Source organism: Electrophorus electricus, chromosome 14 (genome assembly GCF_041902795.1).
Source record: "Electrophorus electricus isolate QZ-2024a chromosome 14, ASM4190279v1, whole genome shotgun sequence".
Taxonomy (NCBI): domain Eukaryota; kingdom Metazoa; phylum Chordata; class Actinopteri; order Gymnotiformes; family Gymnotidae; genus Electrophorus; species Electrophorus electricus.
This window is the reverse complement of record NC_137510.1, coordinates 12,562,869-12,584,796: the sequence shown is the minus strand read 5'-3', so window position 1 is coordinate 12,584,796 and position 21,928 is coordinate 12,562,869. Positions and strand designations below refer to the sequence as shown.

At 38.9% G+C, this 21,928-nt stretch overlaps 4 protein-coding genes across 11 annotated transcripts in view; 2 read left to right on the top strand and 2 right to left on the bottom strand.

The window, feature by feature from the left end:
• The first annotated feature begins 387 nt into the window (after window positions 1-387).
• Window positions 388-2,839, top strand: crygn2 (crystallin, gamma N2). The gene is made up of 4 exons (XM_027002555.3): window positions 388-475; window positions 1,085-1,333; window positions 1,653-1,798; window positions 2,459-2,839. The coding sequence occupies exons 1-4, from the start codon at window positions 455-457 to the stop codon at window positions 2,589-2,591; spliced, it is 549 nt and encodes a 182-aa protein (XP_026858356.2). The 5' UTR covers window positions 388-454; the 3' UTR covers window positions 2,592-2,839.
• Window positions 2,840-2,991: 152 nt separating this feature from the next.
• On the bottom strand, window positions 2,992-10,839 carry nub1 (negative regulator of ubiquitin-like proteins 1). Of its 5 annotated transcripts, XM_027002533.3 has the most exons (15): window positions 10,624-10,839; window positions 10,178-10,308; window positions 9,810-9,977; window positions 9,640-9,704; window positions 9,479-9,543; window positions 9,221-9,388; window positions 8,951-9,039; window positions 8,522-8,628; window positions 8,150-8,336; window positions 6,245-6,352; window positions 5,980-6,132; window positions 5,487-5,633; window positions 4,993-5,070; window positions 4,625-4,802; window positions 2,992-3,723 (listed from the first exon to the last, which is right to left on the bottom strand). In XM_027002533.3, exons 2-15 carry the CDS (start codon window positions 10,292-10,294, stop codon window positions 3,560-3,562), a joined length of 1,794 nt encoding a protein of 597 aa, XP_026858334.2. In that variant the 5' UTR covers window positions 10,295-10,308; window positions 10,624-10,839; the 3' UTR covers window positions 2,992-3,559. The 5 variants fall into 5 exon arrangements, 4 of the variants coding, with proteins under 4 accessions (XP_026858334.2, XP_035386828.1, XP_081552719.1 ...); XM_035530935.2 differs by lacking the exon at window positions 10,624-10,839 and having other exon boundaries at window positions 10,178-10,617; XM_081696593.1 differs by lacking the exon at window positions 10,624-10,839 and having other exon boundaries at window positions 6,245-6,301; window positions 10,178-10,617.
• Window positions 10,840-11,434: 595 nt separating this feature from the next.
• LOC113572996 (uncharacterized) lies at window positions 11,435-13,306 on the bottom strand. Its single transcript, XM_027002999.3, has 2 exons — window positions 13,030-13,306; window positions 11,435-12,394 (listed from the first exon to the last, which is right to left on the bottom strand). The coding sequence occupies exons 1-2, from the start codon at window positions 13,229-13,231 to the stop codon at window positions 11,856-11,858; spliced, it is 741 nt and encodes a 246-aa protein (XP_026858800.3). The 5' UTR covers window positions 13,232-13,306; the 3' UTR covers window positions 11,435-11,855.
• A 1,460-nt stretch (window positions 13,307-14,766) lies between these two features.
• The window catches only part of xylb (xylulokinase homolog (H. influenzae)), a 29,216-nt gene continuing 22,054 nt past the window's right edge, over window positions 14,767-21,928 (top strand). Inside the window, exons 1-11 of one of the 4 annotated variants that reach the window (XR_014116984.1) lie at window positions 14,767-14,940; window positions 15,519-15,601; window positions 15,766-15,835; window positions 15,987-16,067; window positions 16,174-16,260; window positions 16,892-17,020; window positions 17,791-17,856; window positions 18,022-18,094; window positions 18,895-19,013; window positions 19,170-19,251; window positions 20,979-21,019. Coding sequence is in view for 3 of the 4 variants with exons in the window: in XM_081696598.1 (XP_081552724.1) it covers window positions 14,887-14,940; window positions 15,519-15,601; window positions 15,766-15,835; window positions 15,987-16,067; window positions 16,174-16,260; window positions 16,892-17,020; window positions 17,791-17,856; window positions 18,022-18,094; window positions 18,895-19,013; window positions 19,170-19,251; window positions 20,979-21,019 (885 nt within the window). In the remaining variant the exon portion in view is untranslated. Of the gene's footprint in view, window positions 14,941-15,284; window positions 15,602-15,765; window positions 15,836-15,986; window positions 16,068-16,173; window positions 16,261-16,891; window positions 17,021-17,790; window positions 17,857-18,021; window positions 18,095-18,894; window positions 19,014-19,169; window positions 19,252-20,978; window positions 21,020-21,928 lie in introns of those variants that run through there. The other 3 variants (XM_081696598.1, XM_081696597.1, XM_081696599.1) reach the window with 3 other exon arrangements.

Below are 21,928 nucleotides of genomic sequence, written 5' to 3'. Positions count from 1 at the left end.
TAAAGCAGCACTTCTGCACCTGTACAGAGTGAAAGTGGAATAGAACCATAGAACTATAACAAGGACGTAGAGTCAGTCTTGAGTGTGAAAGATCAAAATGATGGAAGCTTTTTTTTTTTTTTTTTACACCTCTATAACAACTCTTACCTGGTTGCCAGGGTTACACAAAAAGAAGCAGCGCATATGCACAATGGCATCATAAAGTCAAGCTAAGCAAAATTCTTTGTGCTTATGGGTGAGAACCCCTGGGCCAAAGCCCAGAATCAGCAGTGCCAAGAGTGAACGGAAAGTGTCTACAAAGCAGAGGCTGAAAGCTCCCCATTGTGTCAGCTTTGTTGGGCAAACATCGTGATACTGCAAAGCACGTGACCAGCCATATATATTGGGGTCTCCAACTTTTTAACCATCACTCCTTCTTACGTGTGGGTCAGGTTGGACAGTATCCAGTGGAACAATGTCACAGTATTCTGGAAAGGTAAGCATCTGGGCCAGTCAGGAGTACATCTATCACATCTTGCTAGCCTGGCGTCTCAGCCATCTTTATCCGTTTACACTAGCTATAATGGACTGAGCAATAGGGATTTGAGTGAAGGCTCCTGAAATTATCAGTATTTTCACCTGTAATACACAGAGGTATGGTGCCAAGGTTGATTATTAGCTCATACCAGCTGAATGAAGCCTACTTTTTCCATTGTGGTCTACTACTAGTGTTCACATTTCTAGTGACCACCACTTTTTAAACTGAAATAGTCTCACAGACTAAATTGGATTCAGAAAAACAAAACAAATCCACCCCCACCCCAAATTTATTTTCTCATAATTTTCTTTATTTTTTTGGTCTATTTGGCACAATGCCCTAGAGGAAACCAAGTGAGTGTGAAAGGCTAGGGCTCTTCACTCCTGGCCTTTGTGGAACTTGCACTGGAAGATCATTGCACAATGTGGTACCAATAAGTTTTCTCAGGCCAAAGCAAATGTACTGCAAACATCATCTCATTCACAACAAATTTTACTCTTCCCTAAATCTCATACAAACAGCCATTATGGTGCATGCTCTCCTCTGTTGCTCCTTTCTCTGCCACAGATAGTGTTTTACGAGGGACGATGCTTCTCTGGAAGGAAGCTGGAGGTGTACGGAGACTGTGATAACTTTCTGGACCGTGGCTTCATGAACAGGGTGAACTCCATCCGTGTAGAAAGCGGAGCATGGATCTGCTACAACCATCCTGACTTCAAGGGCCAGCAATACATCCTAGAGCGTGGAGAGTACCCCGAGTTCCAGTGCTGGAACTCACACAACGATCACATGGGCTCCTGCAGGACTGTTAGGATGGTGAGAACTGTACTGGCTTTACACAGTCAGGTTTCACTCACTACATGGTGTGAAGCAACGCTCAAAAGTAGTTTGCTAATTTGGGTAGAGCAAATATTTCTCTTTCAGAACATTGAGTTCATGTCTTACAAAATAAAAAAAATACTTTCTTATTTAATTTTGTATTTATTTAAGAAATAAAGCCAACCTTAGTTTAAAAGGCAAAACATTCTTTTACCACAAGAATTCAGACTTTAATGTGCTCACCAAGCACTGAAGATGAAGTCTGTATAGGCCTACCATACTTTCATATGGCTTGTATTTGTGTGTGTACCCACAGCATGGAGAGCACTACAGGATTCAGCTGTTTGACAGCTGCAACTACATGGGCCAGTGCATTGAGCTGTGTGACGACTGTCCCTTCCTCCAGAGCTTTGGCTATGGCAGGACCTGCGTCAACTCCATCAGGGTGTATGGAGATGGAGCGTAAGTGTCACTCAAACATCATCTTTTAAAACTGACAGGAAATAGGTCTGCTTTTTATGTTGCGTGCACATGTGCTGAAACCGTCTCATTTGTTTTATACCACACAGCCTCTAAATGATTGATCTTACTTAGCCCAAGGCCATATCCTGCACAGCTGCACAATGTCTTACACTCTAGAAATAGCAATGTTGTTTAATTTAGTGCATGAAAGTTTTAGAACGACATATTGAAAATCTCAAAATCAATAAATGAATAAGGGAAGCTACAGATTAATCCATGTTTTAATGGTCTAGCCCCTAATACTTTGATTAGTGTAGGCTTACATCTCTGTTCAATAGCCTGACAAGAGAGACCAAGGTCACTCACAGATCAGACTAGTCACAGCCACACTTAAACAAGAACAACTTAAACAAGTCTTTTCCTTGTCATTGTAAATTCAGTCTACAGTAACATTAAAGATCAGTAACATTTCATTATACTTTTCTTCTTTTAGCTTTATTCAAAACTGCTTTCAGGGTCAGTTATCTTTTGTAAAAAATAACCTTCTATCGCCTTACCCATACCCTGAATGCTTAAACATTCAGTTTTATGACAATTTAACTGCAATATCTTGGTGCTAGTTATTTTGGTTTGTTTCAACCCTTTGTTTGTCCTGTGAAGTTGGGTGATGTATGAGGAGCCTAACTTCCGGGGTCGTATGTACATCGTGGAGAGAGAATTCTACTCCAGCCATGACAAGTGGCAGGCCCAGAACCCCACTATCCAGTCAATCCGCAAAGTCGTCAACTACTGAAGCTCCCACCCTCTTCTATTGCCCTGGCCTCCTTCTCTGCTCTCCTCCCACCATCCATACCACAGAATGTGACTATAATCAGAATATGTACAATAAGCCACTAAGTAGTATAAGAAAAAGGCAGTATTATTAAACACATGTCTTTATCTGTCAATATACTGAGCTTCTGGCATTTCTGCAGAGAAATAATAGGGCCAGAATCCCACTGCTTCATGGTAACATTACACCAAGTAGAATTAGAAATCAATAACTATGCCAGTAATAAATCAACAACTTAAATCTAAATGAAATTTCTCTCATCTAAAATGCATGTTCACTGAAGACTGATGAATATGACATTTCTGTCTTAGTCCTGAAAGATATAAAATATATGTGATATAAAGTGATATAAAACAGAGGCTCAAAGTTTGTACATTTATTGCATGTTTAACAAATTCTTATTGAACTGATTAAACTTGACCATAGTTGCCAAAATGAGTACAATGAATGAATGAAAAAAAAAGGTAAATTCTGAAAGATCAACTCCGAAGCATGCCTTGTACTAAAATAAAACAAATATTTTAATTGCCTTTTCAAATCAACATAAATCTAAATAACACTTTGAGAGATAATTATTTTTTGTGCCATGCTTCATACTAAAGGAATGAAAAAACTCCAGCCTTCTTATACAGGGTGATGCTTCACCATTAGTAACTGCAAGTGTTATAGTTAATTAATTTTTCTTCAATTTTATATCACATTTTGTACAACAGTTATGTACGAAATTAAATTAACTTGGATACAAAAAGCATTTTAATTTAAAAATCAAAACAAACCAATTGTTAATACAGTTTAAATGGCTTCAATAACTGGTTTGCAACAAAGTCCTGATCCAGGATCAGGGTCCTGTCATTAACAGTCCTACAAACAACATTACATTCTGAAGTCACCTTCCAACAGCTCCAGGAAGCTTACATGAGCAGCTCCTTTCAGTGGGTGGATGGAGATGTCCTGTCCAGATAGGACTTAATTTGAGCGATCAGATCACTCTCTTCCTCCAGAGTGACGTCCAGGTAATCCTCCTCATGTCTGGGGATGTGCTCCAAAACTTCATTCACCAGGTCTGAATCCAAGCTGCTGCTTGAGCCTGAAGCTGGCCACAGAAACACTGGCTTTAGTATGCTAACCAATGTACACATCAACATCATTTTGCAGTCTTCAGCCAGAGTACCAACACATGCATAAAACAGAGACTATATAATGCCTGTTTTACCGTCAATAGACTGCTTCCCCGTTTCATTTAGAAATGGTTTTTAAAAATGTGCTTAGTGGTTTTTAAATAGCCTAATGGATTAGCACCTACATACATTTTGGAATGACTGATGAAATACTCCAAATCATGCACTGAAATCTTCGATTACTGCTTTATTGAATGTTCCCAGGATGAAGGACAAAGACTCCTTTGTTTTCATGCTGCTAAAATTTGCAACTCTTTAACAAGTCATATGTCCAGCATCTACTCACACGTTTTGAAAAGCAATTGAAAACAGTTCTGTTAGTTGATATTCTGTTAGTTGAATGAAGAGAGCCCCATTTGAAACTCTAATGGATTGGCACAGAACATTTTTCATCTCATCCTGTGTACAAGTACAAATATTCTTATTATTCCTTTATCCATTTAAACCACTTATTTTATTTGGTTTTTCTTTTTTTATTATCTATTTGTTGTTGTTATTGTTTTGTTTCATTGTTATCTCTTTTTATGTTTTATTACATTACATATATGGGTTTGATGGGTTTTTTTCTGTGAAACACTTGAATGTGCAGTTATGTATGAAAGGTGATGTATAAATAAATAAAAGAAAGCGTTCTAGACTGAAAAACAGCAAATCAATTAAGCATAATATCCTTCATCCTTCCAAATAAACCATTTTCACATTTCCTCACTATACATGGAACATTTGGGACCACTTTAATCTGGTAGTTCTGGCAGTAAATGCCCAATAAAGTGCATTCATTAAGCAATCCATCCCGAAACGCATCTGGCTGCTGACCTGTAGAGTTGGAGGTGCTGGGCTCCTCTGATGAGGAGGAGGGGGGTGAGGGAGATGGCATGTCTGCAGGAGGCTGCCCCTGGTTATCCAGCAACATCTGAGTGGCCTTAAAAACATCATCTCTTGTCAACCTTAGAGCTGCTTCTACTGCCTCCCTCTGGAAGCCCAGGTAGGCCATCTATATTCAGACAGACATGTACACACACAGCTGAGAGCAGGGAAGGAGTGATGCATCTTTGTCTGTATCTAAAGCAATATTGAATATAATAGAATAAGGAGCCAGCAATAAGAGGTTGTGCAAAATTAAACCAAACATTTGTAAAGAAGATGCTTATTTGAAGCGTGTGTCCCCCAAGGAAGCCGTTTACCTGATCCACTTTGGTCTGTCTGTTTGTGTCTGGCTGAGCCAATCCTGAGCTGCTGGCTTCCCTCGAATCCAGGAGGAGCTAAAAGGAAGCAGAATGTGACAAAGGCTGCACAAGCCATCATTTATTAGCCTCAGCAATACTGACATTGTAGGAAGTCACAATGAGTTATCCAGCACATCTCTACATTTCTTCATGCATGCTGTGAGCTTCCTAAACAATCTCAGATAAATATTGTGATTCTGAGAACTCTTAACAATACAATCACAAAACACTTTTTCTCCATATAGTGCAAGCCTAATGTTTTCCCACTATGAGTAGCTTCATGCAAGTGTCTGTTACATATTCTAAAGAAAGCTAAACGTGACTGTTTATATTATAGTTCATAAGACATTTGCTTAGTTCAATATTTAGGACCAGGCAGTGATGCTGGGTTGATGTTTTTTTGATGACAGCGCCGCTACATTTAAGCATGGACGAGGTATGGCATCTCTAACCCTGTATGCTTCGTCCACATCTCCACTAGTCTCGTGGAGGGCCCTGGCTGCAGATTTATTGCTATAACCCAGCTCCACCAGCGTGTTGATGCCTTCCAAACGCCGCCTCCGATTCTCCCTCTCCTTCCATTTGATCTCCTCCCGCTCCTACAAGAGCATACAAAACTCTCACCAGCCAAATACAGCTTCAGGAAGTCCAGTCACTGATGCCCTAATGACAACCAGCACCATCTTGCTTATGGAGCAATACTTCAATTTTCAATATTTGAAAAATAAATGTCTTAGAAAACTATACTAAAAAGTCATGTTAAAGCATCATAAAGACAGTACTGTGCTTAAGCTAGCTATTCAAGTGGTTAATTCAGACAGATAGTGGTTTCAGGCAATCTGTGCCATCTTAGTTTTAGGAGAATGAAGACTGTGCCCTACTGTTGAGATGTTGCATGTTTGCATACACTTGTCTGTTTGCGCGCTATGTATGCATGTATGTGACCTTGTTCCTCTGGGTGATGTGTGCCACCGCATGCTCCACGTTGCCCCTGCACGCTCTCAGGCCCAGGCGGGCCTCCTGCTCACTGAAACCCATACTCATCAGCTGCATCATCTTGTCTGGGTCCAGAGTCAGGCAACTGTACAGGGTCTCACCCTGCCAGGATATTTGTGTGGAGGTATGAATTGATTAACACAGCTTCTGTTGGCCCCTTTCACAGCTGTCCATAGCTTTACCAGAGCAGGTGCTGTCTAAGCTGATGAAATACCTTTCTGAGCTTCTCAGCAGCTTGGGTCCCATGTCCATTCAGGTAGGCCAGCAGACTCTGCAGGAGATACAGCCTCAGAAACAGAACATCCTCTCCTCCGGTGTTCCGCTGACAATCAATAAGACCCAGCAAAAACAACTCTCATTCTGCTTACCAAATTATTAGATGGTTATAAAAATGCGTGATTTTAAAATCACAAATGTGTTTGTAACATTTTAAAATATATACTACAAATTCTAATTCTCAAAAAACAAGTATGATAAAATACAGATGCTAAAAATAAACCAATTTGGCTCATCAATCCTGGTGGTGAATAATATGGGCACTGCTCTAATAATCTGATACAGGTCTTAATGCTCATAGTTTACTTTGCTACTCAAGCAGAGCTGAACAGAACAGTGTAATTAACCTACTAATGAGGACTTTATAATTCTGCAGTTCTGGTGTTAAATAATCCTCATTCATGAATGCTGACAATGTGTTGGAATGTGTTTTTTATTTTAATCAGAATAAAAAATGAAACTATAGGCCTATATACAAGTGGCTAGTTCCATGGGCAATGAAAAAGCTGCATGGACTTTACTGCAAATTAACATCTTAGCACTGCCTATCTGAGTTTTCCTGTAGTTAAGTAAGATCAGTAAGAATCACAAGAAAGTGGTTATTCACTGGATGTTAGAACAGTCATAGGACACACCATTTGTATATGTACATTGTGTGTCCATAAGAGCCCCTGTACCCATTACACTAAAGAGATCATCCTGTCTCTCACTCACTCTCTCACTCTTCGCAGAGACTTCTCACCGGTCTCAGCAGCCCTCGTGTGGAGACCTTTGGCCTATGTGGGGGCTGGGACATGGACCTGTCCCTGTCCCTGTTCCTGTTCCTAATAGACAATGAAAGACTGCCCTCACAAAATCTGCCACTTTTTTTTTTATTCTGGACTTTTTAAAGTTCTAAATCTGTTCAAGCTTAAGTAGCGGGGAAGCTCAGCTACTCAGTGTTGGCTCCTTCAAGAACCTCTGTTTGGAGCAGCTTGCCTGGACAGCACTAGTGGGTCAGCCCCTTTGCAGGACAGACCCCTATACAGTGCCAGACTTCGGATCCTAGACCTTCTATAGGGTCTGCGTTAAAGTTTTAAATAAAGATAAATTAAATGGCAGGATTGATGCCCCTTGGCACAGACAACTTGATCTGGGAGAAGGGTTTAATCCAGCCCGGAGAGTGCTTTATAAACCACCTTTGACGAGGCCTTACTGTGATTCACAGTGGAGAATTTTACATGGTATAGTAGCGGTTAATGCTTTTGTTTCAGTTTTAAACCCAGCTATGAGTTCTAAGTGTCTGTATTGTGGCATAAGGGAAATAGTTTTTCATTGTTTTATGGAATGTCCCAGGTTGACGCCCTTGTTTAGCCTCCTAGTAATGATTTTTGAACTGTTTAGTGTTGTTTTTACACCAGTCCTCTTTATTTGCGGATACAGTTACACACAGAAGAAGAAAGCACAATGTCAACGTTTAAATTGCATTTTAGGGCAATCCAAGATGGCAGTGTGGATCAGCAGAAATTGTTTGATTGAGGACCAGACTGACAGCAGTATTGTAAATGTGTTTAAAAGATTAGTGAAGAGTCGTATGGTGTTAGAGTTTAAGTTTTAAGTTTTATTCCGTTATAAATGATTTGACCACTTTTGAAAATATTTTGGGTTACAATGATGTTTTGTGCTCTGTAAAAGATGAGGGAGTGGTTTTTGGTGATTTTCTTTAATTTAATTTTTCTTTTTTATTGTAGGGTGTGTTTAAATGTGTGTTTTGTATGTTGTAATTGATTAATAAATTTGATTGAACTCTCACTCTCTCTGTCTCAATATGTGGCCTGTGTGTTGTGAGGGGGGGGTCAGAAACCTTGATTTGCTGCAGCCTCTGTTGCTCCTCTCCATAGCACCTGAGGAAGCAGGTCTCTGCTCTCTGCAGCCTCTGTTTGCAGTCGTTCAGGCAGTCCAGCACCTCAAGGCCACGGTAGCACCACACAATGTCCAGCTGCAGCACGGCATAGTTGTCCACCGTGTTCAACAGCGCAGAGTTGCATTTGCTAGACGGCAAGCACATAACGTTTATATGGATGCGTAAAAATGGGATTCAGATTTTAGATTTTTGTTCAGTGATTGTCTTTAGAGAATAGCAATTATGAAATATGGCACATTTTTAATAAGGCATGGGTTGAAAAAAATGTAACCTATCCTTTAATCTTCTAAAGCCAACTTAAATGAATGCTACCTAAACTGCTCATCTGCTGGAAGCAGGTGGCAGAGAGCTGCAGCATACTCCTTCCTCTTCATTAGGGCTCTGCCTTTCTCGTGGAAGCCCATGGCCAGAATCAGAGCCTAAGAATACCACCAACAGAGAGACAGAGGGGAAGAACAATTGGACAGAAAAGAGAAAGAGAGAGAAAATAAAGTACATGGCATTTTTAGATTCTTTCCATCAATGGCCAGTGAATTACTAAAGCATGTTGTTACAGGAGTTCTAAAGTCATATGATGTAAAACTGGCCTCAGCCTGGTTAGACAATTAGTTTACGATCTTGGATGCCATCAGTAACACTATGTTCAACTGCATGTGTGGCTAATTTTAGCTTTAATTGGCACAAAATACACCTGGAACTCCTAACTTTTTTTTAAGAAAAGCACATTAAAGATTCAGTTACCTTTTTCTCCTTGGCTGGGATCTGGATAGGGTTGCCTTTCTGATCAGCTATCTCCAGAAATGGGGTGGTCGCAGGATCTTCACTCCCATCTGAAATAAGTGTTACACATTACAAACCTCAAACATTTTAAGGCAAATTACATTTTAAATGCAAGTGTAGCATTACAGTATCATGTACATTAGTCTAGCTGTACACTCTTTCTACATATACTCAGTTATAGAATACAAAGAATGTGGCATGAACATGTGAGGAATGTGCTGGTGTTCTGACCTCGCTCTGAGAGGATCTCAAACCCTTTCCGTGTCCTCTGAACACTTTCGTCCTGCAGACGCGTTTTTTCCTCTTTCTCCACCATCACTCTTTTGCATTCTGGCTCGCTCACCTTCAATACCATAATTTTACTGTTGTTCTTCACATTCTGCGCATCCAGTCGCTCACCTGAGAGAAGCAGAGGGGGTAACAATGCAAGAAAACATTCCAAGATTATCAGATTTACATCAAAGTGCATATCCATGTCAACAAATTTACCTGGAGAGAGTTTCTTTCCATTCAGAATCAACTTTATATGTTTGATGTCAAATTTCTCTGTGATCCTTGGAGATAAAAAGGATAAGAACAAATTAGAACACAAAGCATTGCAACTAGGACATCCCATGTAGCATTGTGAAAGGAAAAGTAGTTACACTTACTTATTCATCAGGACTTGGGTAGTAATATCCAGTTTCGTTTCTAAGTGGCATTTCTTTTTACCACCCTAAACAGAGACACGTTATTATATTTATATTACACACATATATACACACACACAAACACACTTATTTGACAAGACATTTAAAGTACTTTATGACTTATTTAATACCGTTCTAATATCTTTAGGCAGATGAAGTTCTAGAGTTGCAACATTTGTTTCTCTATAGGTCTGGTTCCCTTTTCCTTTTTTGATGGCCTCGGACCTTATTTCTTCCAGAGCTCTCTGCACATCAAGCAATGGAAAGTCGACGACTTGAGAATATCTAACAGCAAGCTCCTAAAAAACAAGTAAACTAATAGTGTAATGCTGTAACTGATAGAAATTCGTGAACAAATTGTCAACGTAACGTCATGCGACAACACAAAAAGTTATGAAACATCAAATCTCGAAGGAAAAGCGAATGGAAATAAATGGCGAATGTGGAGAAGTTTCAAAGCTATCTGGACTAGTTTGGGGTCTACAATAAGCATCCTTACCTGCATTTGTTGTTGGTTAGCTTCATTGTTGTCCGTTGTAAAAGGTGGACTCCAGAGCTTTATTTTCTCCTGTTTGAGCAGTGAAACGAGCTTCGACTGAATGTATTGCTCGGCCATTTTTCAAACTGTAACTGAAGTATTAATGGACAACAGTGATTCAGTTGAAAACGAAAGTATAGCAGCAAAAGAACTGACTAATTATTGGGGGAAATCCAAGCCTTCATAGCTAGCTTATCTTAGCTAAGATAGCTAACTAACGTCACTGAGTGACTGAACTGAGGCAATATTTGCGTGGTGTCATCTGAACGCAAATCTCGCAGTACCATTTGTTCGTCCGTGAAAGACAGATATTAAATTGTATTATGTGTATTGCTAATTTTTTAAAAAAAAAGGTACTATTCATTTTCATCCAAGTTTATTTTTGTTGAAAGCAGGCTGGTACGTACCCACGTCGCCTCTATCACGTGATATTATTTTTTCCGCCTTGACTTCCTGGGTACACCGAGGATTATCTGCGCCGATTTCAAATCGCCGATTTTCAAATATTTTCAAATCGCTACCATCCCCCAGACAAAAACACCCCCAAAACAAACAAACACCTTGGCTTGTATACACAAAAAGTGGATGGTTCTGATGAATATCGTGACTTGGGTTCATGTTTGACACTTACCGACACCTAGTGTACAGTCATGGACCAACCCAAAGATGATCAATATATTCCTAGTCCAGAGACTAAAAACGAACGAATAAATGAACGGATGGGAAATCTAAATTTTATATATAGCTAAAATATAATGTTAACAATGTTTAATATTATTAATATTTAACAGTATTGATGATTAATAAAGTAAATTAAGCAATGCACTATAGTATATCCAGGTTATAGTTCATATCAATTATTTAGGGAAATTATAATTTAAAAAAACGTGCCAAATTCCTGAGTGGGGATGGTTGCTAAACTGCAGAACTAACTAATATTTAGTTGAGGAAGTGTCACTGAGATAGGTTATAGGTCAAACAAGATAGCCCTCCAAAACTAGACTTTTTGATTGTAAATATTTAAGTTTAACTCAATGCACACCAACTGTACATAATTCACTTCCTCTGTCGGCCTGTGGGTCCATGCATTCTGTGATTACTGTTGATCTTTAATTATAAATATAGCTATTTCCTGGCTAAGTAATCAATCAGTCTCAGCTGATGGCTATTGCCATTGTGACCTTGAGAAAGGCAATTAATCCACAATATTAATTGCATTTGGAAAAAGTTTTTAACCTACACAACATTTATTCATGGTTTGAGATTTGCAGTAACTTAAGTTTTCCCTCTTCTAGATGTTGAAACCAATTTTTGCAGAAAACCCATGTTTACTTGGTGAGTTCTGGTGTAATATTAGGGATGTGACAAACTGCTTACAGATGAGCTCAAAATAAAGACACTATTCAAAATTATATGTGCCGCTAAGGATGTGAGTATAATGTTAATCTTTTGAAATATCAATATAAATCAACAAGTCATTTTTACATGTTTGCATATGATTTTACATGTGGGTTCTGTAGTGCAACTGTAAATCAATGCACTTCTAAAGGACCAAAATACAGTATTACAACATGTGATTAAGGATAAAGTTTCAAAACAATATTGCACAACCCTTGTTTTTTGCATCTCAATTGTCTCATTAGAACGAGGAGTAAAGTCCAAGTTTGTATGCAGCCTCAGACTTTCTAGGGCACTTGAGCTGAGGGAAGGGGTAGTGGTATGAGCTTGCTGAGGTGCGAGAGGATTGGTGGCTCCCACAACTCAGCTGCCTTGACAAAACAGCAGGTGCTGAATACTCCCTGGAATTCTCAGATCCATTATCCTTCTGCCCATTTTTACTGAGGTGCTGGTTGCCATCAACCCCTTCACAGTCCTCAGATAATAGATCACTTGAATCCATCACTTCTCCACTGCGTTCTCCATTACCTTCTGAACATGATGATGCAGAGTCTCCTGTGCTGGTCTTGATCTTGACATGTTGAAGGCAATTGGCGTCAACAGCCAGGCAGGTCCTACGGTACATTCCCAGGTGGGTGCGCCAGGGGGCACTGTCTGGGTCTCGGACAAAGTCAAAATGGGTTTCTTGGAAGGCCACCTGCCTCTTAAGGGAGTGTTTGACCTGTTGCATCGGAACCATACTAACCAAAGATTTGTCAGCGATCTCCTCATCGTTTGATGCTGGTGGTTAAAAAGAGAGACAAGAAAATAAAGAAGAAAGTTAGTGCCATTCTGTGATTTCAAATAAGCCAAGTACCCTAACTGAAATGTGTTTATATATTAAATTAATTAATTAATTAAATAAATAAATAAATAAATAAATAAAAACACCTCATACAAAATACCAAATATTACCGAAAAGACTCATATTGACAAATCCATCACAAATTTCGTATACCAAGCAGCAATCATTCGTGACGTTCGTGGTGAAAGTTTTTCATGCGAATGCATGTCGCCAGACTTGTGGCAAATTTAGATAGAAAGTCATTAAACAATTTTAACAAAACCTGATATCACGAACAAATATAACTCAGATAATGTATATAAATTTACTACATTAACATAAAGCGTCTAGGATAACGTCCGCGTGTAAATATCTACACGTGTAGCCTACAACTTTTTGGGACGATCTCAAATCTATATCCTTACATAACCCGAATTAACCTGTGCAATTGTACGGAATGTATTCCAGCGAATAAATATGGCAAAAAAAGTAAAATCGAGCAATTAGGATTCTAACAGGAAACCCTTCTCCAGGCTACAACAAAAGTGCATAAAACATTGGAAGGAAACCCGCAAACACAAGTAAACCTTACCATTCTTAAAATATATTACTCGAGTTTCACGTTTCTGTTTGTCCCTTATGGAGTCATACTGATCTTTCAAAAGTGCAATATCCATTTTTGTTAGAACAGAAGCCGTTTCGTCCTCGACGTCGTTTGTCGTTTCCTCAGTGAATTCTCCAGACCTTATCGCTTGGTCACATGGACACGCCAAATTTAAGCAGCAATCTGACATCCTGCTCAAATCGATCAAGACGTGATTTTTAATTTACCCGCTTTATTGACAACTATCATACAATCTCCTTCATTATACAAGCATGCAGCATGTAACATGCAATACAGTGGTTGTATACTTTGTGGACACTTGTACCGACAACTGCGACAATGTGCAAATAAAGGAGGGCAATTCAAGGTTGTACTAAACTCTAGAGAGCAATAAGGGAAATGGGACATCAGAGGACAACTTAACAATTATTACACTTTAGTACAGCCTAACAAACATCCTTACAACCTACGCCAATTATCAATATACTGCCAGATCGTTACTGATGAAAGATTGGTTTAATTTACCAAAAGAATGGTTTGATTTATTGGTTTAAGTAGACTAATCAGCCTTATTATTTAAAGAGTCTCTATTTCATGGGAAGAACAAGTTTATACCTGAATTTGCTATATGTTTTATTCACCCTAGATGATCTTTATATTACTTCACTGAAAGGAAAATACCCTTATGGACTTGTGTGTTGACACAGCAGTGTTGAAGTAATGGGTGAGTCCAGTAACGACAAGTTGGCAATGGAAGTCAATAATGTTTCGTGTATTTAAAGGCAGATTTCACATTTTTTTTCTAATATTTTGTTTTGAACTCTTCCAGAAACATTTACTTATTAGAAACACTTCCCGTGTTTACAGAATGTTGCTCAACTGTTGTCATATACAGTATGTGTTAGCCATTCTTCTGTTTCTATATAGTCTGTGGCACTCTGCCTCCCAAATAATGTCTTGTCAGTAGTGGCCCTGTGATTAAGTAAATGATGGGCCATGTTTTTTGTAATTGCACATCTATAAAATGCACAGATCAGTGTGTTTAATAATGTGGCAATTGAGTGTAGGTGTAAGCTTCGTCTTTAGTAGCTGGTGAATTAAATTGCCTTGAGACTAAGTCTTGGGTTTTATAACACTGGCATAATGGAGATGAATTGGGTTAGACCACAGCAAGTAAGACTTGTGCAAACATTTTGTTTTGTGCTATTCATTGAGTGGAAATACTCCAAACCAGTCGTGAGTATAGTGCTTATGAGCATTTTTTGTGCTTTTATAACACTGAAAAACAGGTAAACAGTCTTCTATACCATTTTGGTTTGAAATTACATATCGTTCTGATAAAAAAAAGTCTAGACCTGACACACATTTTATTAGTTTTTTCTCATTTTTTATTATCATTATGTGGTGGAAACTAACAGCCTATGTCTTTGGGGTTCTCAAAGATATTTTTTTCTGAGCTCTTTATTTATGATCTAAACCATAATTTTTACTCCATAATGTAACTATAATGAGGGAAAACTAAGTAACACAACTTATATTCAGGGTCTCCGTCAAACACCTCTTCTTGTACTTCCATGAATTGTTAAAGGCAAGTTCCTGGTGCTGAAAGACACGGAACACGATATCATACACTTAAATAGATTTAGGAGGGGGAACAATTTAAAAGGCTAGTACAGTCTAAGCAATCAGGATTGACCAGTATTCTACAGTAGCCTACAGTCTGCATGCCATAAGTCTAAAGTTCATGAAGCCTTACTCAGCAGTTTTTTGTGCAGTGTCACTTTAAATGCAGGAGCACAAAGCGTGAACAGCAGTTTACAGACACGCAAGAACACTAAAATTAGAATGACTACACTAACAAATTCTTGCTACTTGGGATTTGATTTCAGCACTCAACAGGTAGGCTAGTTTCGCGTTAACTGCTCGCTTCCATATCCAGGTGTTTACGAGCATAATACGCCAGGCAAACGTAAATTGAAATAGCGGAAGAGCGGCGATCAATTCGGCTTTAGTCAAGTAACGATATAACTGCGTTTAACAACTGTGCAGAGCATTCAGGAGTGTCTTTGTTCGCCTTTCGTGCAAACTATGCAACATATTTTTTTGTGCCAACTGTAGGCATTATGTAGGCTAATTATGCTGTTATTTTGTAAATTCAAAATGAAAACGTCATCGATCTTCCAAACAATCCATCAAAATCTCACATACTCTCCTTCCTTTGTGCAGATTGTGTGATGTAAGTAATACTTCGTGTACACTGAGAATTTGCTTAAACTGATTATTTGAAGATGGGTGAATCTGCGTGAACATATTATACAAAACATACATTGTTTCTCTTCGTTTGCACCCACGTGACCATCACAGAAGAAAAAATGGTTGCGTCTCTACCCTTCAGATTCATGTATGAAATGTTGTTGCCTATTGCTTTAAAAATGTAGCCAGTCGCTTCCTTTTATCTCTAAATTTCTGCTTCTAAGTTGAAAGTTGTCGCAATCGATGGAAACCTTCAAGTTATTCATCAAAACAATGTCCAGTTTGACAGCGATTTGCCAGCGTTCAGGTAATCACAAATTTCACAACTAGAATGCTTACAACGCTTTTATGTTAAAATGTCTTCATAAGACTTTGATGATCTGTTTAGGAAATTGTTGTAACTCCGTTTTGTTGTTGTTATGTTGTTGTTTTACTTAAATCCTGCACATTTCAATTCCTTTCTGTGAGCAGGACTCAGGGGGGTGTGCATGTCCATGGAGATGGACTGACAGTAACCTCCCCAGTGCACATGTGGGTGAAGGTAGTGCATCTGTCATTGCATTGTTAATTTTTCACTCTATTCTGCAGCCCCCAATACTTTTAATGTTATGTCATTTGTTTGTGCAAAACATAATTGTGGAACAATTATTTTCCAATTCAAATTGATACTGAGTGATGAATTGTGGCTGCAGGCACTTGACCTCATCCTTGAGAAGATGAAGAATGCTGGCTTTGACTTTTCTTGTGTGAAAGCTATTTCAGGGAGTGGGCAGGCATGTCACAAACCGTCTTTGATCACTACATGTATCGAAATGTATTAAAAACAAAATTTAAGCTCTTTTTATCTTTCCATTTATTAATATGATGTGTTGACTGCAGCAACATGGCAGTGTGTACTGGAAAAATGGAACGAGAACGAGTCTACAGCTTCTTGACCCAGATAGAGACCTGCACAGCCTTCTGCAGGTATTGTATGGTTTTGTCCAGTAACACCATGGGGAATAGTTCACAGGATTTCTCCTACATTGGTTTTTCATGGTTTTTTTTTTTGTTTGGTTTTTTTTCACCCCAAAGAGTTCAAAAGTTCCTCTAGGGCTGTTACAGAACTGTTTAGTGTTCATTTTTTAAAGCATTACTTTTAAGTCAATAGCAGGTTTCACACAGTGAATCAACAGAAGGAATCAGCTAGAGCAGAGAACTTGGAATGAGTTTAGTACCTTCTTTGAAATGTAGATGATTGCTCTGTCAATATCTGAAGGGGTTTCCAAACCTTTTTTGTTTGACTTTTGTTGTTGATTTACTTTGAGGGGATGGGCCACTGCAGAGCGTCATTACAGAGGAAAGGCTCCTGTTGCAAAAGTCAATATACATTTAGATGATTCAAGAAAACCTACTGTATGTCTTTAGCGTACAGATAAAAACCTAATGTATTGCAGGTGAAATTCAGTTTCCTCTCCAGTACTGGTTTTAAGGAAAATGCTTATAAATACAGTACATGCAAACATGTATATATGAATGCACTAATGGCTGACTACTCAGTTTATACATGTGCATATCTGTGGTAGATCTTTTTTCTGTTCACCATGTTTTTTCATAGGATAGTTTTGCTGTCCTAGACAGTCCAGTGTGGATGGACTCCAGTACTGTAAAGCAATGTCAGTACCTCGAGTCTGCAGTAGGTGGTGCTCAACAGCTTGCAGACATCACTGGGTCACGGGCCTATGAGGTGTGTACAGATCATCAGCCAAGAGTCCCAAAAATTAAAGTTTGTCTCTGCCATGCCCACAATTTCAGAATTCTGTATGAGGTTCTGTCCCAGTACTGGAGGAGATGAGTGGAGGAGGCTAGTTGTCTTTGCCAGCAGAGGTGTGACGAAAGATACTCTAATGCACTGAAAGAGAGCTGCATCCTCATGACATTTGCATGTGAAAACCATCTCCATATAAGGGACCCATCAGTAAATTCGAGTCTGTGACAGATTACAGCAGCAACATGCCATATATTTCACATAGTCTACAGAGAAAACAGCACAAGGAATGAACATGTGTTAACATTTCAGATATGCTAGCAGGGAGCATCTGTCCTTAATTCTGAAAAACAAATTGGTGCTCTTAATGGCTTACATAGACCTTTCATTCCCAACCTGATGTTAGCATATGTTTGATGATGTTCGTGCTACTCTCTGTGGTATTTTAAGAGCATGCCCTTTCATCTTTCAGAGTAGACATCACACATGGTGACCCAAATTCACGTAGGACATCATAACTCACAAGTTTGCTTTTCATTACCTCACCATTTCTCCTTCTTTCACCTCCTTGTTTGGCTTTGGGAACTTTGAAATGGTGAATGGAAAGGTGAAGGAAATGAAGAAAACTGTGTACACCTTATGCACCCATTGTACTAATGACATACTCAGGATGGTATAAACATATTGTGAGGGAATCATGAATAGTCATAGTGTTGCTGATCTTCTGCTTCTCTTTTAACTTCTTTTAGCGTTTTACTAGCAGTCAGATTGCAAAGATCCACCAGTTACAGCCAAATAAATACAATGAAACTGAGGTATGTGAAAACAACTAGTATCAGCAAATTTATAACAGTATTCACAAATCATAATTAGTTTATGACTGTATCCAAAAGAAAGTCTCCTTTCTCAGTAAGTAAACAATTTAGTACATATGATTTAAATAAGCTATTTAACTACATTGTGATGTTTGGTTCTGTTAGAGAATCTCATTGGTCAGTAGCTTTGCAGCATCTCTCTTCCTTGGAGACTATGCTGCAATTGACTACAGTGATGGTAAGTAAACAGATGTTTTCTGTCACTAGTTACAATTACAATCTTTGTTAAATGTTTTTGAATAATGATTTTATTATTGTGGTTTTCCATGGAAATTATAAATTCCATATAACACTTCTTTTTTTTTTTGCAGCGTTAGTCATGAACTGCTATTTTGAAGTCAGAACAAAGTTTAAGTCTTCAAAGTCATTATATTTGATAACCTTTTGTTTTAAATTGCTTAAAAATAATTTGTGTCCATATGATAAGTTTACTTTTAATTTGTGAATTGATTAGATTACAGAATGCTTTTAGACTTGATCTCTGCTCTGGAACTTTTATCCACAGGCAAAATTGTGCATTGGTCTGTGGTTTGTTGTTTAGGTAGATCAGTGGAGCTGCTGTAATATGACTGTGTCTGGTGTTGCTTGTGGCTAGGTCCCAGTTGGAAATTTTGCATGCTGGGGAAATTAAAAGAAGGGGGAAAGACAAATTTTTAGTTATAAACAAAAATATCTGGCACGTTGCAAAAGATTCAGGATGTCTGTGAAAATCAATGCCAATTTCTTAAGCGGTGTTAATCGCTTCAGACAGATTGTTTAGACACTACATGAGACTACTGTTAATTGCTCATGTAAATGATCATTTGTAATATTTGAAGAGCAATATTATGAAACATACTGGCTCAAGCATCTAGTGTCTCTGGGTTTAGATGGATGATCATGGACATCTTCATTAGGATGTGAGATGGAAAAAAAACTAGATCCTGCATCAGAGGCAAGTAGAGACGTCTGATTAAGTGTGATTCCTTTTGATTCAAGGTTCGGGGATGAATTTAATGGACATCTTCACTAAACAATGGTCACTGCCATGTCTGAAAGCTACAGCACCTATGCTAGCAGCGAAGCTGTGTGACCCGACACCATCCACAGCACTTCTGGTATCTCTCACACATTAGCACACCTGCCAAGTATGCTCTGGCTGGCTTGACAACCAGGGCAGCATCAGGGTTCTCAAGGCTCTGTGGTGCCCTCTGTCTGCTTGCAGCAGCAGAGGCACTCTGAACAGTGTTCTTTGCATTTGTCTCCTCCAATAGGGCTCCATTTCCTCCTATTTTGTAAAGCGCTTTGGATTTCCAGAACACTGCAAAGTGGTGGCTTTCACAGGAGACAACCCTGGTAAGTTTGCTTTCATCTTCTTGTCTTTTTTTTTTTTAATTTGCAGGAAAATGGGAAAGCAATGGAAAACACTACAGTTTTGGGGACAGTACCCTGATGCATATACATGTCAGTTTTGATCAGTAATTTTTACGCACAAATTTTTCCTCGTCTGAATTCTGTTAGAAAGCTTAAAGCTTAATCATATATCATTTTGGTTTGACCTTTTCACTGTGCATTTGTGGGTGTTGTGTAATGGATTTAGCGGTTGAGAGTTCTCAGATACTGAATCACTTAATTTTGTATCCTATAGTGGACAATTATTATATAATAGGTAGGCTAGAGTGTCAGTGCTCTGCCGTGTCTTTTGAAATTCCTAAAGTAGCAGCTCATGGTTTGAGAAGTTATGCAGGCCAATTCGAATGTCTGGCTTCTGGCTTTTCAAATCCCACATCATTCAGGCATTACAAACACTAGATGGCACTGAAACTACACTGTATTATTGACCTCCCCCTCTGGCACATTCTCTTGGAAGATTTCAGTGAGAACAATGATCACACTTCCTTCCCTAGTATGAGTTAACCTCAGATAAGGTTGGAGAGAGGAGAAAAGGAAACGATAGGGAAGAGTGGAGAAGAGGGCAGAACCTAGTGTCTGGTCCAGCACCTGACCCTGTACCCTCCATTACTACTGCAGGGGGAAGTGATATTTTTCAGTTGTAACCCTCTATTGGCAGACATAAACATAGAAGTGACCCTGACACCAACCACCAATAGCATCTAGCAGGATGCTCTACATAAAATGAACTTTATGAGGAATAAAAAACAGGAGACTCCCAGCCTGTAATATGGCTTTACCAGTGTCTAATGGCACTATTCATTACATACAGTTGTCACTTCTACAAGATTGTCATATAGAATACTGCTACAGATGGCACTCTTGCATCTTTAAGGAACAAGTAGCAAAAGAACAAGACTATGGAAATGGTGCTTTATATGTGTATGTTTCTATTTTAATGTTTTAAAGACATTTTCTTTTCCTGTGCTAGACCAGACATGGTGCTAAGGCTGTACTGTCCATGTATAATGTGCCATAGAGCACAGACTGATGACATAAGAAAAGAGCAGCTGAATAATGACTGTGGCACATTACACTTTAAGATGAGTTTAGACACAGTAACTGTAGCACAGAAACACTCTAAATAAATGAACAGCTGCATGCCTCTGGAAGTACTGAAACGTTGCTGTGGGATAATTTTTTTGAGAACGTACTAGTCCTCCAAAATGCCTTCTATGTGTCATAGTTCTAGAACAGATTTATTCAGCGTTTTTCCTGCAAGACCACCAAGAATGGCATTGACCAGCTATGATTTAAATATTAACCAAGTCTGCCCTTTGCCATCAAAATTAAAACATATGTAAAATGTGTCAGGAGAGAGAGTTGTCCCCCACCCGCTTTTACAGATGGTGCTGTAAATCCCAATACACATTTCCCCAGTATATAGATTTGATTTATTTTTAATTTTTTTACTGGAAACGATCGGTTCAAAAAATTATGTATTTTTTTATGCTCAGTGCATGTCTGTCCAGTATTATTCTGGTTGAAAAGATGGTATATTAAATTGACATCCTTCTGGAGATTTTCTTTGAAGGACCTGCGTGAAAATGTTTGCGATTTAGAGTGATTGGGAAATAGCCAGCTTGAGAGAGATGAGTAGTGAAAAAAGTGATTTGAGTTTTATATTTCAGGGTCTTTAGCGGGGATGCGGCTACAAGAAGGAGATATAGCGGTAAGCATTTTTCAAATGGAGACGATATACCTACTTTTATGAAAGATATGGGCATCAGCATTGCTTGGTTATGAGGGTGAAAGATAATTTGTAAAATACAAAGCTATATAATAGTTCACAAATGTGGCAATGTCAGAAAACAGTTTCTATACTGGGAACATGATCAGTTTCATCAAGTACTGGAAATCAAAATGTTTAAGCAGAAATTAATTGTAACTGATTATTTATTTTATCCATCTGTTCATTATTCTTCACATACTCTGGGTGTGATGAAAACATTCAGAGTGCTAAATTATAGATGCTGGATTGCTAAATTAGTAGAACCAGCCAGCACATAAGTTATTCATAAGTTCCATGAGCAGAAGACCCTGCTGTTTCTAGCATCCAGCTCTTCACCCCATGGGGCCTATGTAGCTTATGTGTTTAAGGACTTCATTTGATCAAAGAGCTCTTGGATGTCAGTGCCCTTCACCTTGCAGCTCTCCTTGTGTGGTTGGGGGGGAACTTGAATGCACCTCACTTGGTTGTGTTAGCAATGTCACCCATTGAGCGGGAGCATGGATGGTGCTGTCTGTGGTAGCCAAGTTCGCAGGCTAGACTGAGCCTCTGTGTTGCAATAAAATGGCGTGAGTATTTAATTCACTGGTTTTCCCCAGTGCATCGGGGTTGCCATTTCTTCCCATGGCATCCTTTGTTCTCCTTTTTTCCATGCTTGCCATGGTGTTTAGTTTTTTCCTTTTGTTTTACCTTATCCAGGATCTAACTGTTCTGCACACGGGCCCACCATTGTTAGCGCGTGGTTGCTCACCCAGTAGACTGTTGGTGTCATCACCTAGCTGACCTGGGTTTGAGCCCACCTTACAGATGCATCATGCAGTTTAGTGTTTGTTGTATCTTTTAGAGTGAGCT